General features: G+C 36.1%; 2 protein-coding genes across 5 annotated transcripts in view; one reads left to right on the top strand and one right to left on the bottom strand.

Annotated features, from left to right (window-relative positions):
* Nucleotides 1-3670, top strand: part of crlf1.L (cytokine receptor-like factor 1 L homeolog) — an 84720-nt gene extending 81050 nt beyond the window's left edge. For 2 of the 4 annotated variants that reach the window (XM_018256220.2, XM_018256228.2), the window contains exon 8: nucleotides 2623-3670. In XM_018256220.2, coding sequence (XP_018111709.1) covers nucleotides 2623-2663 — 41 coding nt within the window. In that variant the 3' untranslated portion in view covers nucleotides 2664-3670. Of the gene's footprint in view, nucleotides 1-2585 lie in introns of all 4 variants that reach the window. The other 2 variants (XM_018256242.2, XM_018256233.2) reach the window with 2 other exon arrangements.
* The window catches only part of fkbp8.L (FKBP prolyl isomerase 8 L homeolog), a 450571-nt gene that overhangs the window by 237221 nt on the left and 192205 nt on the right, over nucleotides 1-21145 (bottom strand). The window lies entirely within an intron of this gene.

The raw sequence follows: 21145 nt of genomic DNA on the forward strand, positions 1-21145 counted from the left end.
TAAAGTCAGTGAAAACAGACAAAGCAAAATAAATGAATGCAGCAGACAAACAGCTTTTTGTAATTGAAAATGTAAGACAGTAGTTATCAGCACAGGAAATTAATGTTTCACTAGAAACGGAGGACTGGGGCATTTCATTAGAAGGCATTGATGCTTCTGAGTTCTTTTTTTCATAACAAGTAAACAAGTAAGCAAAAGATTTTCCTTGATTAATTTACCTTTGCAGGGAAGCATCTTGTGGGAAAAGAAACGGTGAAAAACTTGTGACTTTTTCTAGGTTATTTAAGGAAAAATGCAATCAAATATGCACATTTTTTTTGTGGAAAAAAGAAGCATGCCAGCAGGAATCCCATTGAATAATTTTCAATGAGGCTGAAAATTTCAAATGTTTTAATAACCTGGGAAAAGAAATTAAAGTTAGTGAATACTCCCATTGACTTCTATACAGGCTCACTAGCTTTTACTTGCTCGTTTTTTTCGGCCGACTTTTTGCATTTTTTTCCCTTTAATACATTCTGACTATTCTAGGTTTCAGAAAATATTTGCGTGTTTTTTCTCACCTGCTTTTTCTCCATGTTTTTCTTGAATTGAGAAAAAGAACTGTCAACTTGATTTTTGTTAAATCGGCCCCAAAGTGTTCATTTAGCTCATTGGCAGGGATAGTCAAATTTAGGCATGTATAGTCAAGTTTTGGTATTCTGATGAAGAACAGCAGACATTTACAAGTTGTTAAAGAGAACTGCGGCTTCCAAAAATAATTTTGTAAAGAGTCTCACATAACCCAGAAACCCCTTATATACCCATCACAGTTACCTGTTTTTCAAAAAGTATAAATAAATGCCATTTTCTATGCTGCAATTCAGCTGGTTAACAGTTCTTCTAACAGTTCCGTTCCTTGTTGAAATCATGTGTACAGGGAATTGTGAGGTTTGGAGGACAGCTGGCTGTTGATACAAAGTAACAGTAGTCAGCCAGCTCAGCAAAGTAATCAGATAGATCAGCAGAAGAGCAGGGGGCTAGGCTTAGGGAACCGTTCCAAACCATTAAAAATCATGAAAAGTCTGCATATTTTTTAATTGATGTATATTGCAAAGTTGCTTGAAATTATGTTTACTTTTCAAAAAGCTTAAGTTATGTTTGAGTAGAGTTCCCCTTTAAATATATATAGTTTCTTCAAGAGCCTGGTTGCAAACATTTTTCCTATCCTTACCCAAACATAATCCATACACTCCTAACATTATATACATCCAATGCTCAAAATGTTCTATTCTGCACCATTGTTCTTCCTTTATTTTCATCATTTATAAACCATTAGTCCTAATATAAACTCTCTGCACTGCTCACATCTTTCTTTTGTCTCCATATTGCCACCATTTATAAACCATTCATGGCATTATATTATGCACATTTTAAACACTTTATCAAACTATTTATAGTTCTAGCTATTCCATTTATTGGATTCTATCTATTTTGCACTGATGCCCTGTGTCCATGTTCATTGACTTCTTGCATGATGGCAACAATTTCCACTCTATTATTAGTAATGTGCTAGAACTAAAGTTGTACTTCCCATCCTTTTGACCAAGTGTAACAAAGTGAGGCCTGGGTGGGCTCTGCTCTTTAAGAGAGATGTGAAAGTACATGCTTTTGAAAATTCTCTGCTTCCCGTGGTGATTTTCTATAAACCTTAGAAACACATAACATGAAAGCATAGTAAAAATGTATTATATTTTTGTATTGTAAATATATGAACTGTGGCGTCTTTCCAAAACTCCTAAGGCATTTTAAATGTAGTTTTTATCATCGCTTCATGTGCCTGTAATTCTGTTTCTGTATTTAGACTAACATTTAGATGTAGACTAAAATTATTAGAGTAAAATTATTAGTTTTGTTCTTAACGTTTTTCATTTTCATGGAAGTTTTCAGATATTCAGACTGCAATTCTGCTTCAGTATCTATGGACACACATTACAATGAATAGGACTGCTGAAATTGCATTCTGTCTATTGTTTTAATTCTAAACAAATCCATATTTCCTATTTTTGTCATTATAAAGCAATACTTTGAAAGTTGGTTATTTTCACTGGCTTTACCTCTACCTTCCTTTAGAAAGAGGGAAGTTTGCTAAGAGCTCACTATATACCTTTTAACAAACAAACCTCTTCCTTCTCTCAGCAGCAGCCTTTGGATAGCTCATTATCATTATTATCAGGGGCCTCTCAGAGGACTGGTAATTAGTTTTATCAGCTCCTTTGAAGTTCTTTGGGATGTGAAAGTGGAATCGCTTTTATATTCTTGTTTAGTTCCTGAAATATCCAAAAACACAGATATTGTATTTCTTAAAACAATAGGTACAATAGAGTCTCTTTAAAAAAGACATTATTCTTTAACACTAGTATCCAAGAATGATATATTAGCTTACAAGCATATTTTTGAAGAGATTTGAAAGAGATCTCATTATTATTGAGCTATGTAACTTTAAACATATCATTGGTTGTTATGAAAATAGAGTAGCGATATTAACATCTATAATAAATAGTGTTTCCACTGAAAAAGTGCCTTGAAGATGTTTTCTATGCTTTCAGGTTCTACCAGGTGATAAGTTATAGCATCTTATTTCAGCCGAGAAAGAGAACACAAAAGAAGCGAAGCTGAAAGCTTAACGCAAGATGGCAGCCAAACACGAGCACCGCCCTGGAGAAGACGTTTAACTACATCTTTGGCAACCTGGCGAGGACCTTTGTTTGATAAAGACAGGCGAGCAAAAATGAAGTCACGCATTTTGGCATAAATGTAAATAACATTCAGCTCCTGAATTCATGGATTGAAGGTGACCAAATAATCTTGTGGAAGACTTTTTTTATATTATGATTCTTTTTCAGTGCTTCATTTGAAGTCTTTAGGTTTTATTTTTTATTTAAATTTGTAAATTTAGAACCGTTTTGTAATGCCTGCAGTTGTACTTTCTATGTTTTTGTAAGTCTAGAATCTGAATGTTCTTTGTAAAGCTGGCTTTGAGTCTCCCTTTTTAATTCAATGTTTTGATGTTTTTATGTTTTTTAAAGTTTACTTCCTCTTGCAAAATAATATGTTCTTTAAAAATATAGGATATTTGTCCTGGGGCTGTGCTAATGCACAAAGAAAGAATGGATGTTATAGACTGAATTGCTTTGCTTTATAGATCACACTCTTATTAGTTAAACATTAGGTAGGTCATTGAGGAGAAACTCTTCAAGATCACAGTGTTCTTTTAATCTTGATCTGCTATTACTGGGCAAAGCATATTTACTTAAATAGGGAATATGGAAAAAAGGACTTTTTGCCAACGATTTCATTAGTCTAAAAAGGTAATGCTCTACCATTAGAGAAGCCAGTAAAGGTAAAATAGGAACAACAATGTTTTGGGTATATGGTAGAATCTTAAGTGATCTGAAAGGTGTTTTATAGTAAAACTGCATTTATTTTCATTTGGGACCAAGTGCCACTAGTTCTACGAGTTCTGTCACTGGAACTAAAGTCTCTCAAGTTGTCCTGATACAGCCTATTGCCTTGGCATCTACACTGGGGGGTACACTTAACGGATCAGTAACATCAATATTTTATATTAACAAATTTGTTACTGTAGAACAAAAAAAACACAACGACATATTAAACTTTTAAAGAAATAACTTACTGAAACTCCGCTTGTGCTCCTGTTCAGAAAAGGCGACGTGGCGACGATCCATCATGCGTCGCTCGATTTCTCCTCCCTGGCTATCTCCTGTAAGGAAAGCAGGGAGGTTAAATCGAGCACTACACGATGGATCGCCAGATCGCCTTTTCTGAAGAGGAGCTCAAGCGGAGATTCGGTAAGTTATTTCTTAATAAAGACTTAGCGATTTAAAAGTTTAATATGTCTTTGCATTTTATTTTCATTCTACACTTACAAATTTTTTAATTAAAAAAAATTGAGGTTCACACTCCCTACAACTGGTCCTTTAAAACTGCTTTTGAAAATCCTTTGGTACTTACTAATACAGTATTTTCATTGTGTAGCCATCGACTTGTTGTTGAGCAGCAAGTCCTCCTATGTTGGAAGCTGCTGTTCAAAGCTGGATGGCTACAGTGTATCCTTAGTTTAAACAGTCCAATTCTACATTCAACATAGGTTGTGGCTAGTTATTTAGGCATGCTCATAGGAAACCTGCACATAAAAAAGTTATCTGAGTTTCTCACAATGGACTCTGCTTCAGTGTTTCCTCTAAGCTTTGCATTTCTACATATGACCAACTTGTGCATCATTCAGATGCCACTCACTGCTACCTAGTCAACATATTCAACCTGAGAGCCAGATAAACTCTAACCTTACCCTTTTATAGGAAAACAAATACCGGACAAAAATAATTGCTCTTCATCTGAAATCCCAAATGACGCTTTATCCACCTACATCTAATATTTGATCATTTAACCAGGCCAACCCGTTTTAGGAAACAGCATTGGAATATACCTTCGGGATCAGGCTTCTCTGATCAGTGCAATATGTTTTGATCTAAGTGTGTTCTTCTGATGACTCACACAGCTGTAGTTAGAAAGGCACTGATTGCAATAAAATTAAATAAGTTTAATTGAAATTCAGAATTTAGCAATGAGCAATAAAAAGGCTATAGCATTGTTTTCACCGAAACATATCATAAAAATCCTGAGGTGATATAATCACCCCTAACCACACAATCTTTTTTCCCCTAATAACCCAACTGGTTTTACATAAGAAATAAATGATATATTTTAAAGTACTAAGGATTTGACTGCTTTATTGTACACTGTAGTTTCTTTTTTCTCTTTTACCCTGGTATGCTATTTAAATGCATTGATTTTTTTAAATGCAAAGTGCACAAATATATTTTAAAAATAAACCAGCTTCAGAACTAAAACCTTTACAGAATGGCAACACGGAAAGAAGAACTTGTGCATATAGCTCAGGGGAAAATCTAGTCAACATGACCTATGGGTAACTTTTAGGGGCACATTTACTATGGGTCGAATATCGAGGGTTAATTAACCCTCGATATTTGACCATCGAAGTAAAATCCTTCGACTTCGAATAGCGAAGGATTTACCACAATAACTTCAATCGAACGATCGAAGAAATTTTTTTAATCCATTTTCATTCGATTCAGAAATTGCCTAGAAAGCCTATGGGGAAGGTCCCCATAGGCTAACATTGGTGCTCGGTAGGTTTTAGGTGGCGAAGTAGGTGGTCGAAGTTTTTTTAAAGAGACAGTACTTCGACTATTGAATGGTCGAAATAGTCGAACGATTCTTAGTTCGAATCGTTCGATTTGAAGTTGTAGTCGAAGGTCGAAGTAGCCAATTCGATGGTCGAAGTAGCCAAAAAAATACTTCGAAATTCAAAGTATTTTTCATTCTAATCCTTCACTCGAGCTAAGTAAATCTAGCTTAATATTTTGAGAGTAACATTTTTGTCAGTATCATTTTAAAGGCTAGAAAAAACAGGTCAACGTGGCACAGTACATTGAATATGCACTTGTCTTCCAGCTGGTAGAATCCTGTATATATTTATGCAAATTACAGTCTTTCCTAAGTAACAATATAAGTTATGGCACAAGTCCATAGTGAACCTATTATCATTGGGTGGTGAAAGTACTTGAAAAATCTATTGGGGGGATGCAATATGTTTCGTTAGAGCAAAAAAATGCTTGCAAAGACCATTGCGAATGTTAGCGACGATGTTTGCGTCCTTTTTGACCGATTACAGACCTCAACAACTTCCTTGCAAATGGCTTTTGCCAACTTCCACAACATTTGTAATTTGTAATAAAATTTCGCAATCGCAAAGCGTATTTTGTGACTAAATATTTCACGAAACTTAAGAGCAGGTGTTAACACTAAACCTTTGTTTAGTGATCTAATATTCGCCAGTGAATTATTTTACATTGAGAGTAGTGCTAAACATTTGCAAAAATGCCATTTTTAACAAAGAACGTGATTCATGTAATATAAGTAATATAAGGGGAAATGTAATTAAAAGTTGCATGCACTATTTAAAATGGCATCTTTGCGAATGTTTAGCACTGTATAGCGAATATTACATTGCGGATTTTTGCTAAGCAAAAGTTTAGCATTAAAACCTGCTCTGGAGTTCTATTAAATATTTTGTTGCTAAAAAGACTTTGCGCTTGTAAAATGTAATTACATACGATGCGAATGTTTGCAAAATCTATTTGTTCTCAAACTTTGCGATTCAGTTGTCAAAAAGGTCACAAAGGATGCAAGCATGTTTGCTAAAGTTTGCAATTGTCTTTGTGCATGTTTGTTGTGCTAGCAAAACAAATTACATTCCCACAATAATGTTTAATATTACTGTCATTGTTTATGTACAAACTTTTTGAGGCAGGCTAGATATGCTTTATAATTCCAGCTTCAATGAATGCTAGGAATAGATAACCAGCCAATAGCAAGGGATAAAGTTATTAAAGTGTAAGCTACCATACAAATAAGATAAGATTTTTTTTGAGAGGCAACCTTTCTCTCTCAAAATATTGATACATTACAATTCATAGCTTTTGACTGTCAGAGAATAGTGGCAAATGTAACTCATTTCCAGCACAGGAGATCCCTGCATTCTTTTTAGGCAGCTGCTTCTCCCTAATCCTCAAAACTACAATCACATCTACTAGACCATTTTTCGAGGGGGCACAGCAGCACCTCTAGTTGCTGTATTAGCAAATAAACAATAGAAAAATAGCCTACCAGCATAATTAATTTCAGAAGCTTGGCATGCTCTTGACTTGCCTCCAAAGAGGAATTCCCTTATGCCAGTGCCACCTCCTACATAATTACACACAATAGCAGCTGTTAGAGGAAATTATTTTTCGTCAGGCTGACTAATGCAGTCTACATAACCTGTCATCATGGGAAACTCCTTGCCAGCACGAGCTGTGTTTAGAGCAGTAATCATTAGGATCCCTCCTTCAGGCAAAGTTTGCCTATTATATTAATAAATATGATTTATGCCTTTAATGTGTGCTTAGTGTCTCTATAGCAACACTCTGTGAATCATTTCAAGCATGCAAAAAAGAGCAACACGTTTCTAAATGAATCAGTCATAATCTTCAGTAATGCACACGGGTCGAAAATAATATCCAACCGACCTTGCATGAATATTTGATTTTAACATATTTTTTAACAACATAATTTTTAATGGTTAGTACAGGTACAAACAGTACATATCTAGAAATAGATAGGAGCATTACAGTTATACAAGTGTTTAATACAATGGGCACATTCCAGCTCAAGCCAAGCTCACATGCAGCATGATCATATCCGTGCAATAGTGTGTCTGTCTGCTCCTTAGAGAAGGAACCACTGGCTAATTCTTCTCTTGTCGAGTAAAATTGGTGTTGAGATAGCCTGCGCTCCATAATGAATTGGAATGCACTGGGGACAGAGGTTTCAAGCAGAGGTTTCCACACTTCTCCAAATTTATCCGGGCAGTACCTTCTAGTATAAATGAGCTTGCATAATGAATTATCTGGTTTACTTGATTCTGCCATAGCATAAGTGACATGGGATTGCAGGCTTTCCAGCGCATGACAATGCATTTCTTAGCTATAATAATAAGTATGGCAAGCAGAGTTCTCGCAACTCCGGGAAGAGCCAGAGTTGTAACTAGGTTTAGTAACAGCACCAGAGGGTCAGGTAGTATGTGGCCACCTGTAATGTTCGTGAGTTATTCACAAATAGATAACCAGAATTTTGATTAACATTAATTAACATTTTTAGGGTAGTTGACAAGTCAGGTTTGCCTAAAATAGTAATGTGTTTTTTAATCAGAAAAACCTATAGGAAAAACATTTTGTGTTTTAATGTACCACACTTGATAGATATTTTACATGTAAAAATGGTAGAATGCTGTCTGTTTAAATAAAATCTCATGAACAATTGTGTTAAAAGATTAATAAAGAAAAAGGTTTTTGCAATGGACTGCCCCTTCTCGCATGCCCCATATTCAGAGCATAATTAATGCAACAAGAGTTCAGAGAAACATCACCAGCATCACCAAATGTTCTCGCAGCTGACCAGGTAAGCATTGCAAATATGGGAGGTTCAGGTATGGAATTCCATTATCCAGAAACGTTATCCAGAAAGATCTGAATTACAGGAAGGCCATCTCCCACAAACTCAATTTTAATCAAAGAATTCAGATTTTTTCTTCCTGAAACAGTACCTTGTACATGATACTAACTACAATATCATTAATCCTTATAGAAAGCAAAACAATTCTATTGTGTTTAATTAATGTTGCTTGAGATGGAAATGGAAGGCATGGAGGTTCACATTAAGGAAAGGCCCCTTATCCAGGAAACCCTAGATCCCAAGCATTCTGGAAAACAGGTCCCATACCTATAATAGCAGAGGAATACTGGTCATGTCACTACCCCTCCCTAAAAGAAGATTCCTGATTATTTATCTTATCAATATAATTTTCATGAGGGTCAAAACAAGATGGGGAAATATGAGGATAAACATCAAACTTTTGGAGGGATTTGTCAGCAAATTTCCATATCTAGTCACCTTAAGGGTAATGGCACACCAGGAGATTAATCGCCAGTGATAAATCTCCTCTTCTGCAGGTGACTAATCTCCTGTAAATGCTTTCTCACTGCCGATAAAGTGAATCGTCGGTGGTAAAACCCATGTGTTGCTCCAATCTGCCTCAAGAGGAAACGTCAAGTGATTTTGAAAGAGTGAATTGACACTTGGGTTTTACCACCAGCGATTCACTTTATCACCTGATGAAAAAGGATTTACAGGAGACTAGTCACCCACATAAGAGGAGATTTATTGCTCGAGATTAATCTCCTGGTGTGCCATAATTTAGGTGCACAAAACACAAACAATTATTTTGTATATTGTTTAATTTAACTTGAAAGCAAAGTCCATTCCTCCAAAAATTCAAACAAATATCATCAATGGAACACTCTTAAAATATGGTTATTTACTTTAAGTAAGTTCATTTGCAACAACCTGTGTGCTGAGCATGGAACCTGTGTTAGATTATAGTAAAAGAAATGTACTCTCGCTGTTGCAGTTGATATCCCTTTCCATAGTGTACTATACCCCTAAAACCTTCCAAGATTTTGAGATGCTTGTTTTTAGATCTGAATTATGTACAAATAATATGGCTTTTGTTCCAACATAATAGGACATAAAGGAATAGTAGTGGTGTGTTGGATGCAGAAGGCCTGAAGAAAAATTGCTGCTTGTAAGATGATTGTGGAGATAGGAACGCTGATCATCTTGGCAACCATAAGCAACAATAATCATCCAGTAGTCATTTTATTACAGTATCATTTTGGGGAAATATTTCTACTCTAAAAAAAAGATTTTAATACATTTTTTACCATTTATTGGGATTAGCATGTAACATATTTGCCAAGCCAGTGAAATAACCATGGCAACTAATCATCAGTTACTCTTGATTAGTCTAGAGAAAGTTAGAAATTGAAAGGTATTCAATTTGCTTTCACTGTGGCAGAAGCACCCATGCAATATCAAGGGAAAGACCAGCAAATATTCACCAATCAATTTACAGTATATAATGTTATCTGATGACAAGTTTATCACAGAGCTCCATAAATGCAAACAGTTTCTCAGAAGACTAAGATGTGCTCAGTGGTAAGTAAATAAAGGTATACAAAATATCAACATTTGAAAAAAAACAAAAAATAAACTGTAAATCAATATTAATGTTTGTTCAGGTCATTATACCACAAACTGTTGCCCAGTAAATGTATACCACATAACAAGAGGAAAATGTCTTGTATTCTGGATCTTGATACAGTGTACAGTAAAGTATCTTAAACTTAATATAGGTTTAGGTCATACTGTAATATTAATAATGTGAATTTAAGAAAAGTGTTATCATCTTATTAAAGAATATCAGAATGCCATTATATTTGAAACTATTGTTTTAGCAAAAATTGTACAAAACACGCAATGGCTCATTTATAATCGCAAAGCGAATTGCTGCATTTAATCAGTATTGAATCAGTCAGAATGCCATTTGGTAAAGTACATGCACACATCTATTTGTGCCCCAATATGCCAGTTGCAGTTGATTTAAATAATATGGTGCACTTTGGCACAAGGGTCACCTACTGTATATTTTACACCAGTCTTGAGCAGTCAATGATTTCAGGGTTACCAACGATTCTAAGAGACCATGGAAGCTTAAGCAAGGTTAATGCAGTAAACAAAACCCACAACACATTCATAGATGCTTGGGTGGGAGACTGAAAGGGAAAATAAGCATACATTCACATTAATATTTTGTTTAGACAATTACAAAGGACATGTTAAATAAAAATTAAGATGAAGTAAAACTTTAGGAAACTGCAGTCATTACTTCAGTGATTCTTCCAACTGATGTTGATCCTAAATTAAGGATTATCCCTACACAGATAATACTAAGGGGCAGAATAGTTCGAATGCAAAAATATTGAATTTCGAAGTATTTTTTTGGGTACTTCGACCATCGAATTGGTCAAATTCGATCAAATCGTATGATTCGAACAATTCTAAGTAAAAATCGTTCGACTATTCGATAATCGAAGTACTATTAAAAAAAATGTGACCTCATACTTCGCCACATTAAAGCTACCGAAGTGCAATGTTAGCCTATGGGGACCTTCCATAGCACTTCTCTAAGTTTTTTTTGATTGAATAAAAATCATTAGATCGATCGCTTTAAATCGTTCGAATTTTTCGATTCGAAGGATTTTATCGTTCGATCAAACGATTTGTATTCGATCGCTCGATCGAACCTTTTGCGCTAAAATCCTGCGAATTCGACATTCGAATTCGAAGGATTTTACTTCGAGGGTCGAATTTGAGGGTTTTTTAACCCTCGAAATTCTACCCTTGATAAATCTGCCCCTAAATATAGCCACTTCTAAACATTATTTTAGCTCTCAACCAATGTTCCCTCTAAGCTTTGCATGCAAACAAATTTTGAGTCCAGAGCACATAACACACACACACTTTAAAAAAAACAAGCACACAAGTTAATTCTTGAGCACTCGGTCCCCCAAAATTTTGAGGGAACACAAGCTCTTATAATTATTTTGTTTTTTCCATTTTTCTTGAGAAAGGTACCCCCTGCCACACTTTCATTAGCATATATAATAATAAGGTTAAATATATAATAATAAAGTTTTGTTTTGAATTCTCCTGATGAAGATCCCTGTGGGGGATCGAAACGTTAAGTTCCAATAAATAATCAACTCTTGCTTGCTCAGAAAAAGTCCCGCGTCCCGCGTCGATATTCTTCACGTATTTACTGTTACATTTTTACTGGCACCCAGGTATTACTGCAGTATATGGAGTGCACCTTCAGGATATATAATCATATATGATAAAAAGGAAATCCAGAATCATATTTTATCAATTCTAACAAAAAGAAGAGAGAGGTAAATTCACAAATCCTATGTTGAAAGGTTGTAGTGTATTTACAATGTGTAGGGGATAAAGCTAGATCAACATGTTTCACAACTTGATTAACCTTGTGCATAGGCTTTTGGGAATGTCTACTATAATTTTCTTTATTAAAAACATACTCTATAGTATCACTCCTGTTAGACAGCATAGCTTAACAGCATGCTTCATTTAATTGCTTTTTTCACTGGCAGAAAAAACACTGATATTATGCATTTAGTGCACTTTACTTCCTCTTGTCCTTACTGTAATGTATTATTAATTTGTACAGTGGTGTAAATGTAAGCAGCACTAAATAAAAAAAGATAGACATACAATTAAAATACTATTAAGGAAGTATTTTCATTATATTAAAGGTGCTCAAAGAGACTCACTTAAACTAGAATGAGTGTTCATTATGTAGTAGTAGTCTTGAACCATTTGAAGAACTTAATGTAAGATCTTTTTTAAAGTTTATTTTTATGATTAGGTTTCTTTTGATTATGCTTAGATTTCATTAGTTTCATTCTTACTTGGATGTGTTAAACAAAATAGGAAAAGTGCAGTGGTTATAAGTCCTTAGGTTGTATCATTTGGCTCTGATGATTACAGAAATAGAGATTTTAATTTATTTAATGTGGCTTTAGGAATAGTCATATATTTAACTTCCTCTACCTCCATATGCCTAAAATTAGTAAAACTAAGGCAATAATAATACAAAGACAAAAGAGAAAGAGAAAGCAAATTATAGGCATAGTACCCTGAGATTAATTGTACTTGATGCAGCAGAAGATTTAGGAATTGGAAGTATCGAATGCATCTGTTTGCAATACTCAGAATTCTCTCCTTAGAAAAAAACAAAAGGAAATAAAAAAAGTAACTCAGGATACATTTTGCCTATAAGTTACGGCTAATTGGTTAAAATGTCTTCAATAAAGTCAGACTTAATTAAACAATTATTCTACAAATAAAACTTAAATATGGCCTTAAAATGTAAATGTTGCAGGAACAATCTGTTTTACAAAACTATCAGGAACATTAAGACAACTTTTAGACAATTTCAACTATTAGGGAAAAACCTATAAAAAGAATGGGATATGGTCAATCATTTATAATTGTATCTGAATCCAAATGGGGTAGAGAAGAAGAAATCAATTCAACAAAAAAGCAATGTGATGAAATCTAAAGGAAGTACATAACAATAGATGTCTCTGACACCCCCAGAGAAAATGACTGGTTCAAAACTAGTCCAACCAGGATTTCAGCCTAGGACCTGTAAACATTGAACACAACCTTGTTGTCTAAATATTGGTCTCCCATTCAAAGTACAAACCTCTGGAAGCCTCACATTTAGAATAGCTGAAAAGTTTGAGAACCATGCTTCATGACAACCACTCCCAAGATTTCTGATCCATATTACCTCATGTGCTAGTGCCTGAAAATTGTTACCATAGGTACATTTCAAAAGGGGGGCATCCAGTGTTGATTGTGGTAGATAGCAAGATTGACTTACCAATATTAGCAGGGGGTCCAGGTGCTCAGGCTCCAGACCTTCAGCTTGGGGAGGAAATTTGCATACTTGTGTTTAGTAGTGGGCTGGTACAATCTGGAATTCACTCCAATACGTGTTGGAGTTAAAAAGTAATTTATTCAACAACAACAAAAAATCTCAAAAAGTAGCCATAGGTATACTCCTTTAAACACTTTCTTAAAGCTCCAGCAACGGTCCATGTTGTGTGGAAATTCCACTACAATCCAATGAATCAACAGTTAGAACAGAAGGTTCGAGGTACCTTCCTCCCTCCAATACGGCCAAATATAATAATTTTTGTTTCATTTATTTAACTAGTAGTGATGGGCAAATTTATTTGCCAGGCGCAAATTCGCGGCAAATCCCCACGATTCTCAAAACCGATGCGAAAATTCGACTGCATCAAAGAAATGGACGCCGGCGTCAAAAACTAGACGGCTGGTGCCGTTTCGTGAATTTTTCCCCCAAATTCGCCCTTCACTGTTAACTAGGTTTTCTTCATTTACTTTTAAGACTTGTTTGAAAATCAGATCATGTTTTAGGTCACATTCATATAAAAACATAGAAAATTTTAAAGGGTTCACAAACTTTCACGCACGCCTGTATATGGAACAAGCTATACAAGATAAAATCATCCAAAGAAATGACCCTTAATATTACAAATTTCATTACATTTTTACCCACAGTTTCTTGGTGCAGAGTAGGTTCTTGGTTCTCTGTCATTCTTTGTGGAAACACTGTAGGGGACAAAAAGGATTTTAAAGGATTCTTTTATCAGATTATGCAAATGTTTCGTAATATGAAATTCTGAAAACTATTCTAATGTTGGAAAAAAGCTAATTAACGTTATCACAGTAATGCATGTTGTTGAAATTAGAAAGTATTTTGATACTTTTGATTTTTAAACACTGAAAACAATGTTAATTTATAGTATATGAAGAGATAATTTTCCACTTAATAGTAACTATTACCATTCTCCAGTTGCTCATCGGTTCATTTGCTATAATCAGTATCAAAGGCAGCTCATTAGCAATAATCTGATAAAGGACTGAAAAAATGTGTGCATGTTTATGTTACACTAAAATAAATCCAAATCAGTACAAAAGCCACAGAACTAAATCCTTTTTTACAAAGGAATTCATTAACAAAATGTTCGATTTTTATCAGAACAGTTGGATTTTCTTTCCATTCCTTTTATTCCCTTACTATTTGTATTTGAAGAAAATTTGACTGATTGGACCTGTGGTTTTAATTATCCTTCAAGAGTGCAGAGAAACTATAAATACATTTCATATGGTTTGCATTACATGAGATGTATAATGAAGGTACTGTTTATAAAACATTCAGTTGGAGGAAAAAGGAACCTGAAAAAGAATGTGACAGTATAGGGAAAGTAGAGTACAGTTGTCATGGTGGTGCAATAATAAATGGCTATGGTCCACATTGTGTCATTTATAAGTTTTGCTGATTTTTCATACATTTAATAATTCATACATAATACAAATTAAAGCATAAGGTAGAAACAATGTGAGCTAACTGACAATTTCAGTTTATTCAGTGTTTTAATTGCTTAGATAAATGCTAATTATGTTTTTACACCTCATTATTGTATGGTTAGACAAAAATATGTGTTTGTACACTAGCAATAGGTCCGTAATATACTAATGTTACTAATGAAGCACCTGAACCACAACTGAAAGGAGAGGAAACTGGTATCTTCACTTCAGGTGGAGGTGCTTCCTCCACTGGCATGTATTTTATTTATTGTCTGTTGATAATAACACAGGGATGCACACTTGAATTCAAAAATAGTGATTGTGTTTTTTTCTGCAGTAAAAACTCAATCTTGTAGTTTGATAAATCAGCCCTATTAGGGTCCATTTTGGTAAATCACACACAAGTTGGGTAGTGGGTTTTCCCTGCCTAAAATTTTATGGTAATAGTTGTGTTAATAGGGGTATTCACATATGATTTATTTACGGGAAGAAAGTAGTGCTATTGACAAAACCCTCTAAGGGAACATTGGAATTACTGGCAGCAAGGCTGTCTGGGCACCCCAATCACTGTGCACGCGTACATGAGTGCTAACCGGCAGTGTCACCCCCCCCACACACATATGCATGCCTCTCACGTACATACACGGACATTCATTCAAACAAGCACAAAGAGCAGGACTGTGCAGATCAGATAGTGGTAGGCAGCAGTGAAAGGTACGTGCCTGGTGCCCCCCAAGCTCTGCGTCCTAGGCATGTGCCTATTCTGCCTACCCCAAGTTCTGTCCCTGACTGGCAGATCCAGTAATGCATCAGAATAGATAGACTGAATTGAAAGAACTTTCTGTGAGAACTCACCCTGGCAGTCTAGTGGGGGTGCGACAGGAACGCCGGTCACACCCTCGGCGGGGACGCCCATCACGTCTGTCTTCGTCAACGCCTTTATTCTTTATTTACCCGGAAAGTGCCAGATGTGACGTCATCGGTTGCTCGAAATTCTAATTATTTAATGGACTCTCTGTGTAGTTTTCATTGCCCAATGTAAAGGTCTATTCATTAGTTCCTGGGTGTGATTATCTGTATTTTTACTGATGTTTGACCTAAGTCCTGTCTGCTGCCTGTCTTTGACCCCTGCGTGTTTTGACCTTTCTCTCGGATCCAGTAACACTCTGGTATTTTGACCCGGCCTGTGAATTCGATTACGCTACTGTCTCCTGTTATTGTTCTGCTCTGCTCATCTGTGACCCCGACAACGTTCCTTGTTCTTCCATTCAGTATAACATGCGGTTTCCTTGCTTGCCTAGAACTCTCTCCTTAGTCCTCTCATATTAAGACCTGACAGCACCCGAGTAGCGGAGAGCTTCTCCCGAAGTGAAAGGTTGTTCTTAAAGGCAGAAGTCTGAGCCGTGACCGGGACCTAGGGGTTTGTTCTAGGTTCGGAATTCCAATCGTAACACTTTCTACTTCGAATAAACTTTTTTTTTTTATCAAACTCGAATTAGTGAACACAATGCAAATATAAAAAATCTGGCTGCATGAAACATGAAACATCAAATGTTTACTCTATTTACTGTTTTCAATGGGTATGAAAAATTTGAACTACTCACATGCTTTAAATTTGCCATTAACTTCTATATGAACTGTTTTACATTTTAGTTTTAAAATTATTTTGTTCTTAATAAATAGTTTTTCAAAGCATAATTCGAATTTGTAATTCTGTGTGAAATATTTATTTTGGGGCCTATTTAAAAGGAGCAGAAAAAACTCAAGAAAATACATCTCAGTTCGCTATATACGCTGCTTACATTTTTAGAATATATTTATGGAGCAGAATGTTTATAACTTTGCAATAAGTTGACATTATTTTTCAGTTCAGAGGATTAGTATACTCATTTGTTCAATGTGAGTTTAATGAATAGGTCTTGTGTCCAACATACTTTTTGCTTATTGTAGAAAGATCTATGTTTTCCATATTTAAAATCAAAAGTAGTAAAAAGTAGCCCCATAAATAAAAAGAGCCATTTTATTTTTGTATTCCAGACCATAGGCAAAAAGTACAATTAGCACAAGTCCTTTTCTTTGAACTCATGTTGAACAAGGGGTTATACTTCTCCTTTAAAATAGGATAATTCCCCAGGTAATTTTACCTCCCGAGGAAATGGAAACATCTGTGCTTTGAAAATGTCCTGTGTGTGCCATAACCACAGTTTGTCCTATACCTATACTTGTCTCAGATATTTCCTAACACTTTGGGGCCTATTTATCAAAGGTCGGATTTTAGTGGTTTTAGAGGTTTTTGAAACTATGACTAAACTCACAAATTCTAAAACTACGAATGTCGTGGCACTTATTAAAAAATCCAAATGAAAAAACTTAAAAATACAAATAACTGGAAAACCACTAAAAATTCAAGTTTTTTGGACAATTCGTATTGAAAAAAATATGAAAACCTCTTAAAGTTTGAATTGATTTAAAGTGGTCCATTATAGGATCAGCGCAGCTACCATTGACTTCTATAGGACCTTGACACCTTTTACCTGTCAAAGTTTTGTATGAGAGGTTTTTGTGGTTTTTACACTTAATAAATCTGTTATATCTAGAGTTTTGTTTAAAAAAACTAGAAAACCACCCATTTCTAGAGATTTCTGGAAAAAAATTAAATTCGATAGTTAGTAAATGGGCCCCAAAGTCTAAGGGGCAAATTTACTTAACTCCGCAGTTGCGACGGCTTCGATCACTTCGCAACACTTCGCCAGGCATAGATTCGCCAGGGCAGTGCAAATTCACTAAAATCCGAAGTTGCGTCCAGGGAGCCAAAAGGTAGCGAAGTTGCGCTAGCGTTAATTCGTCAAGCAAATCGAAGTTACTCTAGCGATGCCTCATTTGCATACGCCGCCAAGTTAAAGTACAATGGAAGTATATGCTGCAGGAAATACATTACACTGCACAAGCCCAGGAAACCTTAATAGAATAAAAAAGGGTTGTTATATTGCCCTACACGTGTGCCCACTGTTTATGTGCCATATGTTAGGAAATGTAGGGGGAAGGAGGGTACCCCAAAAAAAATTACGATCTTTTTCAGCATATCACGCTAAAAAAAGTGAAAGACTCCAGCGTTTTTTGGGACTTAGAAAAAATGTTAACTATTTTTAGAGAAACTCCTATCTGCTCTATTGTACTTTGCCTGGTCTGAGCTGGCAAAGTAAAGTCTGGCGCAAGAGGTAACGTTCAGTAAAATCCGCAACTTAGTGAATTAGCGTAGTTACATCCCTTCGCCAGAGCGCAACTTCGCCTGGTGTAAGGGTGCGAAGTACTGCTAGAGTCTGTCTACTTCGCTAGCAAATGTACACCAGGGACCTTTGTAAATCGGCGAAGTGCCAAAATGACGTCATGCTGGCGAATTTTCGCTAGTGCTAGCCACTTCGTCCTTTAGTATTATTTTTCTATACTTTTCTCTGCATAATCTATTGGTCACTGCCTAGCAGTCATGGTATGGCTACACTCTATAAAGCTGAGGTGGAGGTAGAGAGTTACTCTGTCTTTCAAGCCATGCAGCAGAAAAAGACAGCAGGGAGTGAAGTTTTTGTAGGCTAACAGGCCTCTTTAGGAAAAGTAGGGCTTGGCACCACTCTGGAGTAGAGTTGCCAAACAGAGAAGTGGAAGAAGAAAGATTAGGCAAAGTAACAAGAGTAGTGATGGAAAATAAAGTGAACCTTGTTTATTATTGTTGGCACAACTGTTGTCCAAAAGACAAAACAGTGCCAAAACATGGCTAATTTCCACTAATGTATCATCTCTTTGACAGGGCAAGGCATTGGATCAAATTACACACCGCAGAATAGTGTTACTATTGACACTTTTTTGGATATACATTAAAAATTTATAGGAGTCTCCAGCTATCAAGAATCTCATCCATAGAAACTCAGTGTGGCTCAACTGCATCACACAATGGTCTAATTATGGTCTAATAATCCATAAAGTTTACCAATCAGCAGATACCATTTACTAGTCACTATCAACCAATCATCTCATTGCTTGCTGTTGGTTACTAGATATGAGCAAACTTTGTCCCTTTTATTGCATTACCCCTAACATTCTTCTCAAATGTTGCTCTACACTGTTACCATCAATTTTAGACTGCAGATATCACTTCATTACTATGTATCACCCTAAAAATGTACCTTATTTTGACCTCAAATAGGGGACAACCAACAAGTTGAATGAGCAACTTATAATGGCAATTCATATCATCAGTATAAGCATCTGATATTACATCTAGTCTCATGTAGGCTCAGAATTTGGGTTGTGTATTCCAAGGGTTTTGTTAGTTACTTGCATCCTTAACATGATATCCAAATATAAGCTCCAATGGATGAAAGGTACCTCCTATTCATAAATTATGTTATTATTACAATACCAATCTTTTAGCCATTCCAAAAATGTCTGGTGGATGGTCTGGTGGATAAAAACATAGACCACTTTGCCCCAAAATTATATCTTTTAATTTAGTTTTGATGTACCAATATCACAAATATTTTAACTGCATAAAATATGTTAATACTTTTAATTTTGAATAATATGTCCAAAACTTACTATTGGCTTTCTTTTAAAAAAAAAACATGTTTATTTCCTGTTATTCCTGACAATAGGTCAAGGGATAGGTTGTGAGAAAACTCCACCATGGAATTTACTCCTCACCCAGAATACCATACGAGGCCTCCATCAGCCTTGTTGGCGGATTTGATTTGGAAAGGTTCAGCTTCATAAACATTCTCTTTATTTAAAAATGAACACGTAGGAAGAGCCAAATTCTGTTAGGGAAAAAATATTAGATTTATTTTGGCCTGTGCAAGCGGAAATGATAATTAAACCCAGACATATTAAAAATGAAGCTGTAATCAAGAACAAAATAAGCAGAAACATTGGGTGTAGTGCTAAAGTAAACATTGCTAAAATTGGCCACCATATCATTGACAGGTTATGAAAGTATCATGTCTTGCTGTTCACAGACATGCAACAATGGATCTCATTACAAAACAGTCTGTTCAAGACAAGCCAATCCAAATCAGGACTGTCACCATGTTTGAAATGTACTGCCTTACTCTTTAGGTTGTACATATTAAAATGTATTATTATTGCTTTAGGTAAAACACATATTTCCATATATAAAAACAGAGCCTTTCCACATGTGAAACAGCTGTTGGGACCTGGAAGTTTCCTTATGCTTATTAGAACCACAGCATATTTCTGTTTTTGTTTCTCCTTCTATGCCACCATGCCTATTCGCAAGAATCTTAACAATAAGGGGCAGATGGGGCAGACTGCCATGCATCACCTGACGAAGGGGCGTGCCCCCGAAACGTTGTGCAACATATGACACAATAAACACTTAGGGGTTTACCCCACATTGCATCTGTTCCTGTGTGCCGATCCTTCCTTTCTTTGATTTACATTGGATATCGAGGGAGTGCCGTCTCCCCAGAGGATTGTGCACCAGGCAATTGATTAAGGAAGGCCACACAGTTTTCTACGCAGACTGCCATGTCCCCCATATTATGGAATCCAGGTATACCTGGTAGATCTAAGTGTACAAAAAATACTATTATCTGAGTCAGAGAATTATATGGTTCATGAAAACAGGTTTATATGGTTTAATGAAGAAAATGCAATCAAATTTGACATGTGACATCTGCACCTTAACATCAGAACCCAAATTTGAGACCTTACACTTGTGAAGGCAAAGCGAGTGTGGGAGCTGCTTAGCGAGTGTTGCATGTGATCGAAGTGTTGCATGTGAATTAAGTGTTAAGCAGCGTTAAAAACCTTAAGGCGTTGGTGTTTGCTGTGCATGCTGGGAGTGCTGGGTGCAAGGAGGGAGTAAGTGCAAATAACTGACTGCTGTGTGTTATGTGAGTTATCTGACTGAGACAAACAGCTTTTTCTTTTCTCTCTTTGGGGTAAACTAGTTGATACATTAAGTGCATTTACTTTCTTTTTGTGTTTTAGCTTTAGAGGTCTAAGGGGAACATAAAAAAAAAAAAAGTTAATAAGGGTTTTTATTTACTGCTGGTAGCAAATAGCATTTTTTTTCCCTCCTTTCCCTCTTTCTTCTAATTAAGGGGGAGGGGTTAATCAGGTAAATTCTGAACAGGCTTTGAGTGCTCTGGTTGAAACCTTACACTTGTGAAGGCAAAGCGAGTGTGGGAGCTGCTTAGCGAGTGTTGCATGTGATCGAAGTGTTGCATGTGAATTAAGTGTTAAGCAGCGTTAAAAACTTTAAGGCGTTTAAAACTGAAAAGGTGTTGGTGAGGAATTACATTTGGGAGACTGTAAGTACCCAGTGTAAATATGAGTGGGTTTGCTGGTATTACTCGGTGTGTGTCTTGTCACATGTATGTGGTGTTGGAGCAGCAGTTCCATGCAGTATTTACATGTGAGAGATGTCGGTGGGTTTTCATCTTGGAATCTGAGCTGCAGACTCTAAGGGGTGAACTTGCAGCACTGAGAGCATCGGCAAACGAGGGGGAGGAAAGGAGGCTCGCAGAGCAACCACTGGCAGGGGCTAGTGGAGTGGGGGGAGGAGAAGGGGCAGTGGAGGCTAATGAGGGAGGAAGGTTTGTGACAGTCAAGAGGGGAAGTAGGGGAC

Source organism: Xenopus laevis, chromosome 1L (genome assembly GCF_017654675.1).
Source record: "Xenopus laevis strain J_2021 chromosome 1L, Xenopus_laevis_v10.1, whole genome shotgun sequence".
Classification (NCBI taxonomy): Eukaryota; Metazoa; Chordata; class Amphibia; order Anura; family Pipidae; genus Xenopus; species Xenopus laevis.